Source organism: Engystomops pustulosus, chromosome 2 (genome assembly GCF_040894005.1).
Source record: "Engystomops pustulosus chromosome 2, aEngPut4.maternal, whole genome shotgun sequence".
Classification (NCBI taxonomy): domain Eukaryota; kingdom Metazoa; phylum Chordata; class Amphibia; order Anura; family Leptodactylidae; genus Engystomops; species Engystomops pustulosus.
Window position 1 is genome coordinate 221,948,607 of NC_092412.1, and position 17,398 is coordinate 221,966,004.

General features: G+C 45.9%; 1 protein-coding gene across 1 annotated transcript in view; it reads right to left on the reverse strand.

The window, feature by feature from the left end:
• Positions 1-5,676, reverse strand: part of LOC140119329 (myeloperoxidase-like) — a 38,262-nt gene extending 32,586 nt beyond the window's left edge. The window contains exons 1-2 of the mRNA XM_072138234.1: positions 5,561-5,676; positions 3,994-4,111 (exon numbers count right to left, since the gene is read on the reverse strand). Coding sequence (XP_071994335.1) covers positions 3,994-4,111; positions 5,561-5,630 — 188 coding nt within the window. The 5' untranslated portion in view covers positions 5,631-5,676. The remainder of the gene's footprint in view (positions 1-3,993; positions 4,112-5,560) is intronic.
• Positions 5,677-17,398: the final 11,722 nt, after the last annotated feature.

The window sequence follows — 17,398 nt, forward strand, 5'->3', positions numbered from 1 at the left end:
CCAAGTTATGCAAAATAATTTCTGGGCGTAAATGTAAATAATATAACTCAGATTTCCTATCTTCCACAGGAACATCTGGACAGACTTCTGAAGAAAGTAAAGGATTTCCAGACAAAGAGATCAATTTCCATCAGAGGGGCCATCAGTCTTCTGGGTCTCATGACCTCGTGAATCCAGAGTGTAGCTTGGTGTCAAAACCACTTGAGAAAAATGCAATCCTGGATACTATCAAGGTGGGACATGAACCAGTATTATCTAAACAGGTGTTTAGTAATTCCTTCCAAAGTAAAAAGATCTCCAAATTAGGAAATTGGAAGAAACCCCTAAATCTGGTGAAAGAGGTGAATTGGAGCCATGTGGCCAGTGATTCAAATACAGACCAACCAGAAGGGCTGGGGTGCTGTCTTGCAGAAAAATATTTTTCAAGAATATGGCTCTAGCCCCTTCAAACAAAAGAGAATTAAAAACGGTCTGATAAACTCTAAAAGCCAGTTCCAGGTAACTACAGAATAAGCACATAAAAAATTATCTCTGAAATGGGTCACAAATATTATTTAAGAAGACAAGGAGGGAGGGGGGGAAGGATGTTCGCAAGCCTGCAAAAAAATTCTCAGAAAATATTTTTGTGGGCAGAAGTCAATGTCAGCTCTATTTCAGCCACCCATCTGAAGGGATTAGAGAATGTAGTTGCTCCTTCACAAATGGTGCCTAAACAATAAAGATATTGGGGCACATTTACTAACCCAGTCCCCGGATTTCACCGAAAGTGCATTGTCCGACGAGAATGTACTCGACGAGAATGATCACTATGAACGTGCGCCCAATAAACTGCATGTGTCGCTTCCCCACTCAGGTCCACCTGATTTCACCTTCTTCTTCGTGGTGCATGTAAGGGCATTGTCTTGCGCCACAATTTGAAAGTTAAATCCTACTCTCAGTCTGAATCAGTCGGATTGTCCAATTGCAACCCCCCCCCCAACTTCTGTCCTATGAAAGCCAGTGCAGCTGGCGTGTAACACAATCCAGGCGCTAACCCCTGTCAAATACCTGTCACAGCTGTACAATCCCCCGAAACGGAAAGTCTGACGAAAGAGCACGCGGACCCTTAGTAAATAAGCCCCATTGTGTTCAGATGTGGACTTCTGGCCATAGACCTTTTCACCACCAGAAGAAATGCAAAATTCTATCAATTTTTAGGGCATAGATGCCTTTTCTCCAGACTAACACCAGGTGAAGTATGCATTTCGTCCTATTCCCTTCTTCAACAAGGTTCTATAAAAAAAATCCCTCATAAGCAAGGTGAGAGTAGTCTTAATACTACTTTTTTGGTTAAAGAAGTTTTGGTTCCCTCTTTTTCAAAAACTGAATCTAGATCTTCCATTCATTTACCCAAAGAGACCAGATCTGCTACATCAGAGACCTGGGTTTTTAAAACAGCTTGGATCCTGAGAGCGCCTTGCTGACTTCTAGAGGCTTATCTTCTAAACCTTAAAGAGTAGTAGAGAACCACTAACTCATGCCATATACCAGAAAATATGGGGGAAAAAATTCTCTCATGTACGAAAGACTCTCCTGACCAGAGCTTCCAAAATATTTCTCAAATTTGCAATTTTTTTGCAGGATGGATTTAAGAAAGGTCTAAGGCCCAGTACACTAAAGGCCCAGATTTCAGCTTTAAGTGTCTTCTTCAATACCTCTTTGGTAGAACACAGGTGGGGAATGAGATTCATGCAAGTCTGGTCTCGTTTACTTCTTAAAGGCTCATCCCCCTCAGTGGGATTTTATTTTTTGTTCTAGATGCCTTGAACAAAGAGCCCTTTGAATACTATGAACAACATTCGGTTTGTGACTTTTTAAAACAGCTTTCTTAGTAGCCATAACATGGAGGCGCTCGAGAACCTTATGTTGTGGTCTTGGAGGATAGAATAACTCTTAAAGGAAACCTACCACTTGTAGTGGCAGGTTTCTGATGGAAATACCGGGCACCAGCTCAGGGTGAGCTGGTGCCGGAGCTTATTTTCATTAGTGTTTTAAACCGCGGTATCGCGGTTTAAAACACTTTTTAAACTTTATAGCTGGCGCAGGCAGGTACGCGCTCGGCGCTTACCGTGCGCGCGGCTACATAGGAAGTGAATGAGAGCCGCGCGCATACCACGATACCGCGGTTTAAAACACTAACGAAAATAAGCTCCGGCACCAGCTCACCCTGAGCTGGTGCCCGGTATTTCCATCAGAAACCTGCCACTACAAGTGGTAGGTTTCCTTTAAGCTTGATGAAGACTTCCTGCCTAAAGTTGAATCTAATTTCCACAGGAGCCAAGAGATTGTCTTACCATCCTGTTGTAACCAGCCAAGAAATTCCACCAACAAAACCTGGCATCTCTTGGATGTAAGACGGATATATTTATATATACATGGACATCGTCCTGAAGAAAGGAAATTAATTTATTCAAATGGCAGGAAAGAACAGAAAAAAGAGAACCTCCAGGTCACCTATTGCCCGCTGGATTGCAGGGACTATCAAAGAATAGCAGCTAGGTGAATGTGATCCTACTGTGCGCCTTGCAGAGGGACAGAAGGAAAACTAAATAAATAAAGAGGTTGCAGTACCAGAGCGCCAACTAGATTGAGAATTCCATTTGGAAATGGAACATATTGATATGGGCAACAGTTCTGTGCAACCCTACTCTCAGGATATAAATCCTAACATACCTTGTTAGGAAAGTTTCCCGGTGCTGCACACAGATGGGTACTTGGCTATTTTTCTGCAGTCATTTGAGAAGACCCGCAGGCAATACCATCTGCCTGGAGATCAGTGCGCACAGTATTTTAAGCCCTAAGACTAATAGGCACAGCCATGGAAGTAGTCACTGACCTGTTCCCTGAGTTTGATGAGGATAATGACTCTATAAAAGCAGCTTTAGTTAAAAACTCTAGAGGAGTACTGCAGGAAGTTCCGGATTGAGAAGCGAGAACCAACTGACGGCTACGCTGATACTGTGGGCAATTTAAGAACTACTTTCCAACAATGGACCTGAGGACTTTCTGTCAAAAGCCATGAGGACCTGATTAAAGTCCTATTTATTTATATTTTTATATGGATGTAGGACAGTTTATTTGTGACAGGAAGCCTAAAACTGCAGATGAAGCTGCACAGATTACAGACTCCTATACCTCCAACCGGATGCCTGAAAGCAAGAGGAAAACATCCCACCCAGAGGTCCACAAGTGTGTGTGTGGGGGGGGCAGGACCACATTACAGCCTTCTGTCTCCAAAGTGGGTGAGAAAATCACAGGCAGTCCTGGGGTTACGTACTAGATAGGTTCTGTAGGTTTGTTCTTAAGTTGAATTTCTATGTAAGTCGGAACTGTGTATTTTGACTGTAACTCCAGTGAAATTTTTTTTTTGGTCTCTGTGACAATTGGATTTTTAAAATGTTGGATTGTCATAAGAACCAGGATTAATAATAAAGCTTAATTACAGACACCTGTGATAACTGTTATAGATGTTTATTGTAGCCTAAGGCCAAAGTACAGTAAATTACCAACATCCAGAGGTCCGTTTGTAACTAGGGTTCATCTGTAAGTGGGGTGTTCTTGTATATTCTGCACATTGTTCAGCATAATATGTATATATGCCGTATATGTGTGTATATCTGATGTGTATATGCAGTATGTGTGTATGGTGTATATACTGAATGTGTGTGTATATATGCTGTAGGTCTGTATATAGCACTGTATGTGTGTATATGTGCATATGAGTGTAAGAGAAGAGTGTATAAATGTGTGTGTATGAGTAACGAACTGTATGTTTATAGGTATAGAAATGCTTCTGTATATTCAGAAATCTGCTATGGGGCCCTGCCTCTACTAGTTATGTCCCTGAATTTAATACAGAAACCTGTTACTTCTAGATATTTTCAATCACAGTTTTATCATATATTGTCATACTGGCAGACTATAAGGCTGTATTTTTAGAAAGAGGTTTCTCACCTGTTATTACACACTCCAGTGATGCTGCGGTAGGGCGTCAGGTCGCAGACTTTTGGTAGATCCTGATTCACATTACTGACACATTCAGTCATCTGGGAAATCATTTCATTCTGTTCTTCTGTCAGAAGAGTTACATAGTAACATGTGCATGTTAATAATTATGAGATCTGTTTCAGCATTACTTGTAGCATCTAAATTTACAATCTAAATCTAGAAGTGGTAACTTCAACAATGTTTCAGATATTTTAATTCTACCTGTAAAAATAAAGAAAGATTCACGGAGCAGATTGTATAGTGTCCTATCTGCAGGCAGCATGTTATAGAGCAGGAGGAGCTAAGCAGATTTTACATAGTGTCCTATCAGCAGGCAGCATGTTATAGAGGAGGAGGATCTGAGCAGATTGTACCTAGTGTCCTATCTGCAGGCAGCATGTAAATAAGTAGTAGTAGCTGAGCAGTTTGTACATAATGTCCTATCTGCAGGCAGCATGTTATAGAGTAGGAGGAGCTGAACATATAGTACACTGTGTCTTATACAATATGCAAGCAGAATTATAAATAAAAAAATGAAGGTAACCATAGCCCATGTTAATGATTGCCCACATTGTTTTAACAAAAAAATGCATAGTTCCTATCCCAAGAAAATTTACTTTGTAAGCCCGACCTGGCAACCTGCCAGAAGGTGCAGCGAATCACAAGGGGCATATCTTATTCAGACGCGCCTCTGTGTGACTAAGCCCACTTTTCTTGTGTTTCTGGTATCTCCCTAAAACCTCTCTCCCTTCAGCTGGAGTCATCCTCCACTACAGTTGAATTCTCGTGTCTGCGCACTCACTGACCAGAAAAAGTCAACTGTGCAACTGATGATTTTGGTCAAGTTGGGAGGTATGTATCTGTATCAGTTAGGCTAGTTCCACACTGGTCAATATTTAGCACCAGTATCTCTAAGTCAAAACCAGCAATTGATCCTACAGAGAAATAATATAATGGGAAGATTTATACATCTTCTGTGTTATACACACTAAGTGCCACAGAAGGTATAACTGTTTGTAGTGTATCAACCCCCCCTCCCCAGCCTGTCAGCCGATTGTAGAATGGAGAAGTAGCTACAGGGAGACAGAGATGAGAGTCTGCAGAATTACACGCACCCGTTGCATCTGTAGCTGAACCTGTGAGCTGACACCATGCTTATTTTTAACATATTTTGTTAAAGTTTTATTCAATTTCAAAACATTTATGGGAATAAATTGGCAAAAGTACATTGTGCACACTTTTTGTCATTTGTCTATAAAGACAATACATGGAAATAATAAAACTATCCTATCAATTTAAAGCTAGTTAATTGCTATAATATGTAAAGCTCTTCCAATGATATTGTCATTTAAAGAAGAACTGTACTGCAAAAATGTACCTGGACATTCAGTTACCAATTACCAAAGGGTTAAGGAGCAGAAATGGGTAAATATAATAGAAATGGCAGTATGGCATTTTTCAAAAAAATAATATAAAAGAGTAGATTATTATATGATATTGTGACACAATGGTACACAAAGGAGACAGAAATTACCTTGACTAGAAGCTGTCGGGATCAGTAAACTTGCCAGCAGAAGTACAGCACATATAGGTGGAGAATTCATTTTGGACACGTGAAAGAAAATGCAATATGTGACTACAGCTGCTGGATGATGCGTCTCTGTATAAGATACTGAGCGCCTCTACCTCCTCCTTCTGAGAAGTTCTCTATTTACCTTGGATTTATAGGCATGGCTAGCTATTGTGATTGGCCACAGTTACCCCCCAATTACAGTGACCTTTAGTTATGCAACAGGAAATTAAGAAAAACTTGTAAATATTTCATAAGATACTGTGGAATCCGTGGATTCTTTCTAGATAACTTTTCATGGGATAGTTTAACAGATAAAAATAAAGCAGATTGAATATTAAACATGTAAACATGTAAACATGTAAAATGTAAAAAAAAACTGTACAGGCAGGTTATGTGCAAGATGGGCACAAGATATTACAGGTTATATACAGGAAAGGTTCTTTGAATTTGTTCTTAAAGGTAATTGAAACATCCCCTACCAGTGCCTAGCCTTTTTTTGGGGCCTGGAGACAGTCTGGGCCCAGAATACCGGAGTGGCTGGTGATTGCAGCCTAGGGTGCGCTGATGTCATGGTGCCTAACGTCTGTGTACTTCCATTTGGCTGCCACTGTGGACAGTCGCACCTGTGGAATGACCTGGTGGTACCACGCCGCAGCAAGTCCAAATGGCTTTGCGGCTTATGTCATCGTCCGCAGTGGTCCAGTTGGTCCACTACCCTTGGAGCCTGATAGTAAGATCCGGCCATGGATCCTGTCGAGGTTCCGCTTCCAGAACTGGCTGATCTTACCACCATCGTGGTCCAGCAGTCTAAACAGATTGCCGCACAAGGACAGCAACTTGGACAAGTCAACGCCGCCCTGCAGCAACTGTTGCGGTACCTCCCGCTACGGCTGCATTGTCTCCTGCTGAACCCATGCTGTGTTTATCCATGCCCTCCAAATGTGACGGTGAGGCCAAGTTATGCAGAGGCTTCATTACTCAGTGCTCCCTACATATCAAACTCATGCCTGCGCAGTTTGCCACAGAGCGGGCTAAGGTGGCTTTTGTGATCAGTCTTCTTCCCAGGAAAAGCCCTGGCATTGGCTACTCCCCTCTGGGACAGGAACAATCCAGTCACAGCTACTCTCGACACATTCCTTGCAGAATTCCCGTCTGTCTTTTGAGGATCCTGCCAGGGCGTCTTCAGCTGAGGCCATACTGCTGAACTTGCGTCAAGGTGACTCATCCGTTGGTGACTATGCGGTTAAGTTCTATACTCTGGCCTGTGAGTTAGCCTGGAACGAAGCAGCCCTGATTGCAACCTTTAAAAAGAGTCTTTCGGAACAAGTTAAAGACAAGCTGTCTGCACGTGACCTGTCATCTACTCTGAGTGGTCTCATCTCTCTGGCCTCTCGCGGAGATTCTGCCACCACACCGTCCCTATGACTGCCCCATTGACCTGCTGCCGGGTACATCTCCTCCATGAGGTTGGGTATACCGTTATTTGTGCCTGAAACCGCGGCTATGTCAGCCTACATCAAGGAGAATTTGCAGAAGGGATTCATCTGCAAATCGTCTTCCCCTGCCTGTGGTGGATTCTTCTTTGTGGCCAAGAAGGATGGTTCTCTCCACCCGTGCATCGACTACCGTGGTCTCAATAAAAACACAGTGAAATACCGTTACCTGTTGCCTCTCTTCACTGACCTTTTTGATCGAATTAGGGGTGCCAAGGTTTTCACCAAACTGGATCTGTGGGGTGCATACAACCTCATCCGCATCCGTGAATGTGTTGAATGGAAGACGGCCTTCAATACTCGTGACGGACATTTTGAGTATCTTGTAATGCCCTTTGGACTCTGCAATGCTCCAGCAGTGTTCCAGGAATTTGTCAATGATATCTTCAGAGACTTGCTCTACACTTGTGTCGTTGTCTACTTGGACGGTATTCTGTGATTTTCTCCTGACCTGCAGTCTCATCAGGTCCACATCCGGCAAGTTTGTAGGCGTCTAAGGGCCTAAGCTAAGCTCAAGCAATGCCAGTTTCATCAAAGTAGCCTTCCGTTCCTGGGATACATTATTTCTGACAAAGGACTAAAGATGGATCATGCCAAGCTGTCTGCCGTGCTTCAGTGGCTACCAACTTGCCCAGTTGATTACATGCCATACAGAGATTTCTGGGCTTCGCCAATTATTACTGGCAATTTATTCAACATATCTCTTTTCATTTTTCTCCTATTGTGGCGCTGACCAAGAAGAATTCCAATCCTAGACTCTGGCCTCTAGCGGCTGAAGAAGCTTTCTCTAAGCTGAAGTCTGCCTTTGCTTCTGCTCCAGTTTTTACACGGCCTGATCAGAGAGACCGTTCCTGCTAAAGGTCGAGACCTGCTCTGCAATTAAACCCCCAACGCAGTCTTATTCTTAGCAACCAATTCTGAAATCCCAAACACCCCAAAGAAAGCCAAGGAAAAGGCCAACCGAAAAAAAGGCACACCTCGAAATTGGACCAACACAACTCCGATAGAACCCCACCAATCAGCAACTCATACGACACAGGCCTCCGAGAGTCACGGGCTACCCTAATCCTCTGAAAACCCTTCAGCGCCTGTCGCACAGCAAAGTTCTCTAAACCTCTCACTTTAAACCAAAAAGCCAAGGCTCACATCCTTTTTGAGTTACTAGCCCCTGATTTTCCCTCATTATACACCTCCTCAATCCAGAACATCAAAGTCGCTTCCCAATGACCAGGGGCCCCATTCAAGCCCAAGGAACCCAATCACACCAAACTGCCTGATAAGTCCTCCACGTACCCTCGCTCACCAACTGCCTGACCAATAACCAACCCGCTTTCATACCAGACTCCATAACTTCTCCGGACAATCCATCCCCCGATCCTCTGCTTCTGTTACCAGTTTCCCGAACAGCTGCCACTGAAAACGAGACAGAGAATCAGCTACCTCATTCTTGACACCCGGCAAATGTACTGCCCCAAACTGCGCATTCAACACTTACCCCCTTAAAACAAGATGCCGCAACAGACGTACAACCGGTGGAGAATTTGACTGTTAATAGCCTGCACCACTCGCATGTTGTCACAATTAAAACGAACTTTTCTGTTCTGCAACCTATCCCCCCAAAGCTCAATAGCCACAATAATGGGAAACAGTTCAAGCAAGGCCAAGTTAGCCACTAAACCCTGCGATATCCAGGATTCCGGACTCCAAATCCGCACTAGTTACGGGTCTCAACTGTATAACCGATCGTCCGTTATACTGCTCCAGAAACACCTCCCAAACCTTTAAATCATCCCGTAGATCTACGTTCAACTTCACAAAATGATCGGGATGTCTCACTCCCGAAGCCGCTTGCACCAAGCGCCTGCAAAATATACGCCTAATGGGCATAATTCTGCAGGCGAAATTCAGTGTGCCCAAAACTGACTGCAGGTCCCGCAACTTGATTTTATGAGACCTGTCTGCCCTACGTACCGCTGCCCGCATGTCCTCCACTTTCTCAACTGGCAATCTATATTTCATCTCAACTGACTCGATAATAATGCCCAAAAACGTAATCTCCGTACACAGGCCGTCCATTTTTTTCTGGCGCCAAAACTACACGCCTTGCGCTCCATAGTGAGCAACAACTGGGAACACACCCACTTACCCGGGGGGCCAATCAGTAGGAAGTCGTCTAGGTAGTGTAAAACCGAGTCAACCAATGCCTCCCAGCGCACTTCCCACTCCAAAAAACAGGTAAACTTTTCGAAGTAAGAACAGGAAATCGAACAGCCTATAGCCAAACAGAGATCAACAAAATACTGCCCGTCCCACATACACCCCAACAACTGTCCGGATGCACAGGCAACAGTCGAAACGCCGCCTCGACATCTGTCTTGGCCATAAGGGTCCCCGGGCCATAACAGCGAACCCATTGCAAAGCCGAATCGAAGGACGTGTACGACACCGAGCTCAGTTCATCTGGAATGCCGTCATTCACTGACACTCCAGTAGGATAGGAGAGGTGGTGAATGAGCCGAAACTTATTCGGCTCCTTTTTAGGCACCACCCCCAACGGTGAAACCAAAAGGTCCTCAAAAGGAGGACATTTAAACGGGACCGCCATGCGCCCCAACCCTACCTCCTTAAGCAGTTTCTCCCTCACCACCTCAGAATGACCCCTAGCAGAAACTAAATTACCCGGCTCCTGATCCCCTTTAACCGCTTGGATCGACGGGATCCGAAAACCAACACTAAACACCTCAATTAACATGCGCGCCGCTTCCCTGTTGGGGTATGCCGCGAGGTACGGGCGCATCTTTTCCACCCTCTAAGCTTCCTAAAGCAGCGAGACAATCCATTAGCTCCTCCACACCCTGAACATTCGTGTTTGAAGCGACGGTCATTTCCAAACTTGCACTGGCCCTCATTAAACTGCCAGCAACAACCCCTCCCCGTACTCGTGGGCCTAGCAGAGGAGTAACCAAACCCCCCTCCCAACTCCCGAAAGGGCTTTCCCCCACGTGGAGTAGAAATCAGACGCATTCAAAAATTAATATCTTTGTGATCCCACTTGAGGGAGGGGTGGTTTGCCTTCCGCTGACGAAACTGCTTGTCATAGAAACTGCTCGGGCATAGACCCCCCTCCCTCACCTGGGCCGGGGACCCCTCTGACCCGCACACCCCTAACCCTAAGAGATCCTGCACACTAGAAAATACCCTCTGCAAACCCTCCGTAGTCACCTCAAATGCCCCAACCGCACAAGTGGTAACCTCACCTGTCCTCGCAGGGGGCGCTGACACCCCCCCCCCCCCCGTGGGTGAAGCCTGCGGTCCCGGTCCCCTCCTGGATCCAGCTGCCGGTGTCACAGAGCTTCCGGCTTGGCAGTTGTGGATCCAGCCGTCGACTGCGGCTGCCGTGCCGAAATCACCCTGCTCACATCCGGCTCCTGCAATGAAGCAGGCCCTCACCCCCATTGCCGCCCAGACAGGGATCCTCAAAGTTGCTAAGGGGAAGAGCCTCCAGCTCCGCCCCTGCTTCTGGCCACTTCCCCTCATATTGGAAATCCAGAGATGGTCGCCGTACCACCACTTCGCCGGGTCCCACTCGCTGGCTCTTGCCTGCGGTCTCCTGGCCCCTCCGCACAGATGTCCTGGCCGACACTAAAGACTAAGGATGTAGGCTCCCTCCGGGAGGGAGAGGAGCCGCCGAAGCTCCCGGGATCTGCCTCCTCGACGACCGCTGACTGGCCCGGTAAGCCGTATCCACAAATTCAGCGCGCCCACACCCCGACACGATCCCGGATTCCTCTCAGGCCGAACCTCTGCTCTGGAAGAGCGTTTGCGAGAGGCGGCTGGAGGTTCCCTGCTGGGGCTCCTGCGGCGGCGCTGAGGCCTGGGGGTTATATCAGGACTAAGCCTGGTAGGAGGGCGTGCACGTCAGCTCCTCCTCGGAACTACAGGTACCTCAGCTGGGGATGAGGGACCTGCAGGCTCCCCATCGAGGTGCTGCTGCTCCAGCCATGCTGTGCCACGCCGGGCGACAGCCTGCATAACTCGCTGCATCAAATCGTCCATGTCAGACATCACAGGGGAAAATTCACTAATGGCTCTAACCCAGCAAATGTTAATATGCACCTGTGAAAGCCCCTTATAAAAGCTCTGTTCCACCCCCTTTTAATGTTGAACATAACTTTTCCTCTAACCTAAACAACCCCTCCCAAGTGACCTCTCCATGATCCCCCCCTGTGAGGCTGCAAGATTACAGCCCCTGTCATGTGTCCCCTCTGTTACGTCTTCACCTTCACTCCGGGGCCTGCTTTATAGTGAACTCACTAATCTCTCTGAAACGTTTATATTAGTTTACTTTTTATGGCGATGTTAAACACGTTAAACATTTTAGTAGATACATTCAGGCATTATTCCCTTTGTGTTGCTGTGTGCTTTCCGGATTGAGATGTCAAGTTCCAATATTCTGTCTTGAGCGGATGTTTGCTAAGTCAGTGATGCTAAAAACTCCTTGATTCCTAAGTAGCTTAAAGGTCTATGAGCCAAAATACATGTTAGATATGGAATTATATCTCACTAAATTATAACTATAGGGCATCACTATCATACTTGAATGGCTGGCTTGAAGCATGCCATAGCAATAGTGTCATGGTTAGGTTGGACCAGTTGAACAGGCCAAATCCCCGGGAAGATGGTGAAGGGAGGGCATGTGATGTTAGTGGCAGTCAAGTCTCACACGTGGAGATAGGGTTATGAACATCAAATGCAATTCACACACCAGAATATATCAGTTCACTAATCGAGTGCACACTTAAAGTATAATCCTCTTCTTGTTCCAGTACAATAGATGAACAACACTTCAGAAGGGAAGGTCGGAACTCCAGTGTCATAACAGAAATTGGCATCCAGCTTTATTCGTTACATAGACAGCATTAAAAGCAATACAGTACAAACAAACTGTTGCGTTTCTGACCGTCAAGGTCTTTAATCAAAGTGAACTAACACATATAGGGGGTCATTTTCTAAGGGGCCGATTCGCGTTTTCCCGACGTGTTACCCAAATATTTCCGATTTGTGCCGATTTTTCCTGAATTGCCCCGGGTTTTTGGCACACACGATCGGATTGTGGAGCTGGCGTGCACGCCACAGAAATGGGGGGCGTGGCCGACTGAAAACCCGACAGATTCGGAGAAACCGCCACATTTTTTTTTAAAAAAAGTGTCGCTGGACACGCGCTTACCTGCACAAGGAATAGGATCGTGAACTCCGGCAGACTTCAGCGCAGCAGCGATACCTGGTCGACGTCGGAGGAACTGCCTTAGTGAATCGCCAGAAGACCCGAATCCACCGCAGAGAACGCACCGCTGGATCGCGAATGGACCGGGTAAGTAAATCTGCCCCATAGTGTCTAAAGTATCCCCCAAACATCACACAGTGGGGGTCATTTACTAAGGGCCCGATTCGTGTTTTCCCGACGTGTTACCCAAATATTTCCGATTTGCGCCAATTTTTCCTGAATTGCCCCGGGTTTTTGGCGCACGCGATTGGATTGTGACGCATCGGCGTCGGCTTGCACGCAACAGAAATTGGGGGGCGTGGCTGAACGAAAACCGGACAGATTCGGAGAAACTGCCGCATTTTAAAAAAAAAGTGTCGCTCGACACGCGCTTACCTTCACTCGGCCCGGCTTGGTGAAGTTCAGTGCATTCAGCGCAGCAGTGACACCTGGTGGACGTCGGAGGAACTGCCTTAGTGAATCGCCGGAAGACCTGAATCCACTGCAGAGAACGCGCCGCTGGATCGCGAATGGACCGGGTAAGTAAATCTGCCCCAATCAGTCCAGGTGTGGAATACAAAAGGTTCAAGCAGAGAGAGTAAAATCACATACAAAGACATATATATAAATAATCTGTGCATCCTCAAAAACAAAATCAATACAATATAATCAAGTCATTTCTCACATGGGAGGAGATTTATCATCAAGTCTCAAGTGGCAACCAATCAGAGCACAGCTTTCATTTTCTCACAGCTATTTATAAAATTAAAGCTGAGCCCTGATTGGTTTCTATGGGCAACTTCAACAGTCTAACCTCAGAAACTTGATGATAAATCTCCCCAAAGATGTCCATGATATATAATAGTATTTATCATTATCAAATCCAAAAGCTTTCCCTATCGAGTAGCCGTCTGTTTTAACCACTTAACCCTTTCTAGTCCAAGTACTCTGATGCCAGCCAAATCTCCATCATGATACTGCTGAAAATGTTTGGCCACATTAGATAGATTTTTAACCTCTTTGTTGACTGCTCCATTAAGATGTTTGTTACTCCTGACTTTCAAACTCTGGTGCATCATGTAACATAGCAGAGATTACACAATGTATAAACTTTACTACACTACATTATTTGTGTTGCAGTTGATAAAATCTTTTATTCTATAATTAGTATTATCAACGTCAATCATCACATTTTTAGTAGGTTGCGAAACTCTGCAACAATTACATCTATTAGAGCCACACTTGTAATATACCAAGACTCTAAGCCCCGTGCTTTTGGGGTTCCCTTCAGCATTCTCCACACTAGGGGACAAAGTACCACCGTTACTGTTGTGTCACAATCTTCTGCTCCTCGAATGAGAGGGCACTGAATCAGGGTCGATTCTAGCCTTTTTGCTGCCTGAGGCGAAACTTGAAAATGCTGTCCCCCCCCCCCCCCAATAAACCTCTGTTTACGTCCCCACGCAGCCCAATAGCAGATTTATACAGATTTGTAAAATCACACACATTTACATAAAGTTCTATACATATATACATATATATATATATATATATATATATACACATTATATGTAAACTCAAAGTATATACACACAAAATATGTACACATACATTTATACACACACACAATATATAGACATCATATACACACATTCTGTATAGTACTTATAGCATATAAACATAATATACTTGGACATATATATATAACGATTTACAATATATACACACACACCCACCATACACACTCCCACCCACCATACACACACACACACACAGCATACATACACACAGCATACACACCATAAACACATAGACACATTATTTACATACATCATATACATACATCAGTTCCTCATATTGTGTCCCCAAGATGGCTGTGTGGCTAGGGCTGCGATGCGCGATGCGGGCTGCTGCTGTGTGAGCAGCGTGGGGATCCGATGGTGCCAGTATCCTGAGCAGGAGGAGCTGCAGCTGTGAGACTTCGGGGCTGAGTTGCACGGACCCCCATCACCATCGACGGCCCCAGGCAGCTGCTGTGCATGATCTAAGCCTCCTACGCCGCTCCCTGCAAGTCTGGAGGGGATCGTTATCAGATGCTTCCGGTGGCAGCACGGAGACCCGAGCCTGCCCACAGCCGCTGCCATTTCCTCTACTTCCCCCGAACGATCTGTGCCGGGACGCAGGCGGCGTGACATCATCACACGCCGCCTGGGTCCTCCAGAGCAACAGAGCGGCGCAGGCAAACAGGCCTGCGCCGCTCTGTATATTAATCGCGTCTGTGTTCTTAAAGAAACAGACGCGATTAATTTCATGATGGGCGGCAATGGGCGCCCAAATCACCCTAATTTTATTCACCCAAGATGCCGCTCTCATCAGGGCTCAGACGTCTGCCGCCTGAGGCGAGATTTTCATCTCGCCTCATGGCAGGTGCGGCCCTGCACTGAATTCCTTGATGCTTTTCAGTCAGCAGTCTGAACTGCGCTCTACTGCTGACAGCTGCAAAGTGGCGTTAACGCATGCGTTTTCAAATGCATCACAGCACCTGAAAAGAGGAGATTTTCCTAATTACATTGCTGTCAACATTGCGTTTAGGAAACAAATCAGTTAACGCATGTGTTCGTTAACCCCCATGTTAACACAGATGTTAACATTGTGTTAATTTTGTAAATACAATGTTGACAGCAATGTAATTAGGCAAACCTCCTCTTCTCTACTGTTGTGGTTAAAAAACACATGTGTTAAAGGAGTTATCCGGGTGTTAAAAAATACTGAGGGCCGGGATGGGGTGGGCTATTTAAACATAATAAACATCTACTTACCTCGTCCAGCGCCGCTGATGTCCCATGACGCAGTCCGTCTCCTCTGTGTGCCGGTTTGATTGCATTCGACACCATCTCCCAGCGCCCTACAATGCTGAGAGATAGGGACGGATGGGAGGAGGCGGCCACATCGCGGACCGGAAGCTCCCTGTGCGTGGCTTCTGTGTCCCTGTAAACAAACAGGGGCACGGGTCAAGCGGACCGTGGCGCGGGACATCGGCGGCGCTGGAGGAGATATCTACATGTTTATTATTTTTAAATAGCCCGCCCCAGTCCGGCCCTAAGTAATTTTTAACACCCGGATAACCCCTTGAAAGGGAACCTGTCATGTGAAATTAGCCTAGTAAACTAAAACCAGTATGTTGTCAGCTAAACAGCTTTAAGAACTAGTTTGTTTCATGGTGGCATTTTTCCAGATAATTAACTTTGAAGTGAGTTGTAAATTGGTTTTATAAAGTCAAGGAGGAGGAGAGTTTAACACAAGCTTTTCCTGCCATAGAATGGCCCCTTCACTGTGACTGATGTTCCTGTGTCCAGGGACATCATTGACCAGATCTCCTGAAGTCTGGCACATGATGCCAATCACATGGGAGGAGGTGCTCAGAGGGAGGGGGTGCTTTACTTTTATACATCCAACCAGGGGTGTACCAAGCCTGTCTGCTGCCTGAGGCGAGCCATAGAGAGATGTCCCCCCCAACCCATATATGTAATATGGGAGTGTCAGGACCAGATCCTTCATATTGGTTTGGTGTGAAAATAAATCAATGAAAAATGCATAAAGCGTGCAGTGTACCGCCATGTAGTATAAAATACATACAGCGTACCACCATGTAGTATAGAATGCATACAGCATGCCACGTAGTACCGCCATGTAGTATAAAATGCATACAGCATGCCACGTAATATAAAATGCATACCGATTGCCACCATGTAATATAAAATGCATACAGCATATCGCCATGTAGTATAAAATGCATACAGTGTACCGCCATGTAGTATAAAATGCATACAGTGTACCACCATGTAGTATAAAATACATACAGCATATCGCCATGTAGTATAAAATGCATACAGAGTAATATATATATATATATAAATATATATATATAAATACATACATATACACATAACATCCATATACACATCCATATACACATCCACATACATATACATATAAACTTACTTTCTTTTCTTTTAGGAAGCTTCTGCCTTGTCCTGCACTTGAGGTGGGCGGAGGGAGCGGAGGGGACGACAGAGGGAGCGGGGGGAGGGGGCGACAGAGGGAGCGGGGGGAGTAGAGAGGGAGTGGAGAGGGAGCCCAGCGGAGAAGGGAGGGAGCGGAGAGGAGAGGGACTCGAGCGGAGAGGGAGTGGAGAGGGAGCCGAGTGGAGTGGAGAGAAGAGGGAGCCGAGTGGAGTGGAAAGGAGAGGGAGCCGAGCGGAGAGGAGAGGGAGCCGAGCAGAGAGGAGAGGAGATGGAGCGGAGAGGGAGCCGAGAGGGTATGCGGGGTGGAAGGGCAGGTGGTGCTACACTTTGGGCAGGGGTATGTGTGCAGCAGGAAAGAGAATGCGCCAGCCGGCATGGAGGAGGGGGGGGTCAGCCTGGGCGGCGGCATAGGCATCGGCATGGCTAGCGGACAGAAGCACGGGCGGGCGGGCACACGATGCTGCCCCCTTGTCCAGCAGGTGGTGCGCTGCCTGAGACGAGAGTCTCAACTCACCTCATGGCAGGTGTACCCCTGCATCCAACTTACATGTTGCTTCAAAGTTGATTTTTTTTCTATCAAGCTGGGCTCTGAAAGAAACAAGATCTAGAAGCTGTTCAGCTGCTTGACACCATACTGGTAGTGGTTTATTAGGCAATATCTGTTGACAGGTTCCCTTTAACAACAAGTATGAACACACCCTAACTATAGTGGTGCATAAGACCTCCAGAAACGCCTTTCTTTTCCCAGACACACACAACTTGAAATGGCTGAGGTCCGCACTCACTGTTGCTTGAGTAGAGGTTATTTCTTTATTGTTTCATGGAAAGACAGCAGTTCATATACAATAAGGTGGAAATCTGACGCGTTTCTGACCTTTACGGTCCTTAGTTACTAAGGAAAGGTCAGAAACGTGTCAGATTTGTAACCTTATTGTATCTGTAACTGTCTTTCCATAAAAATTACCTCTACTCAAGCAACAGTGAGTGCGGACCTCAGCCATTTCAAGTTGTGAACACA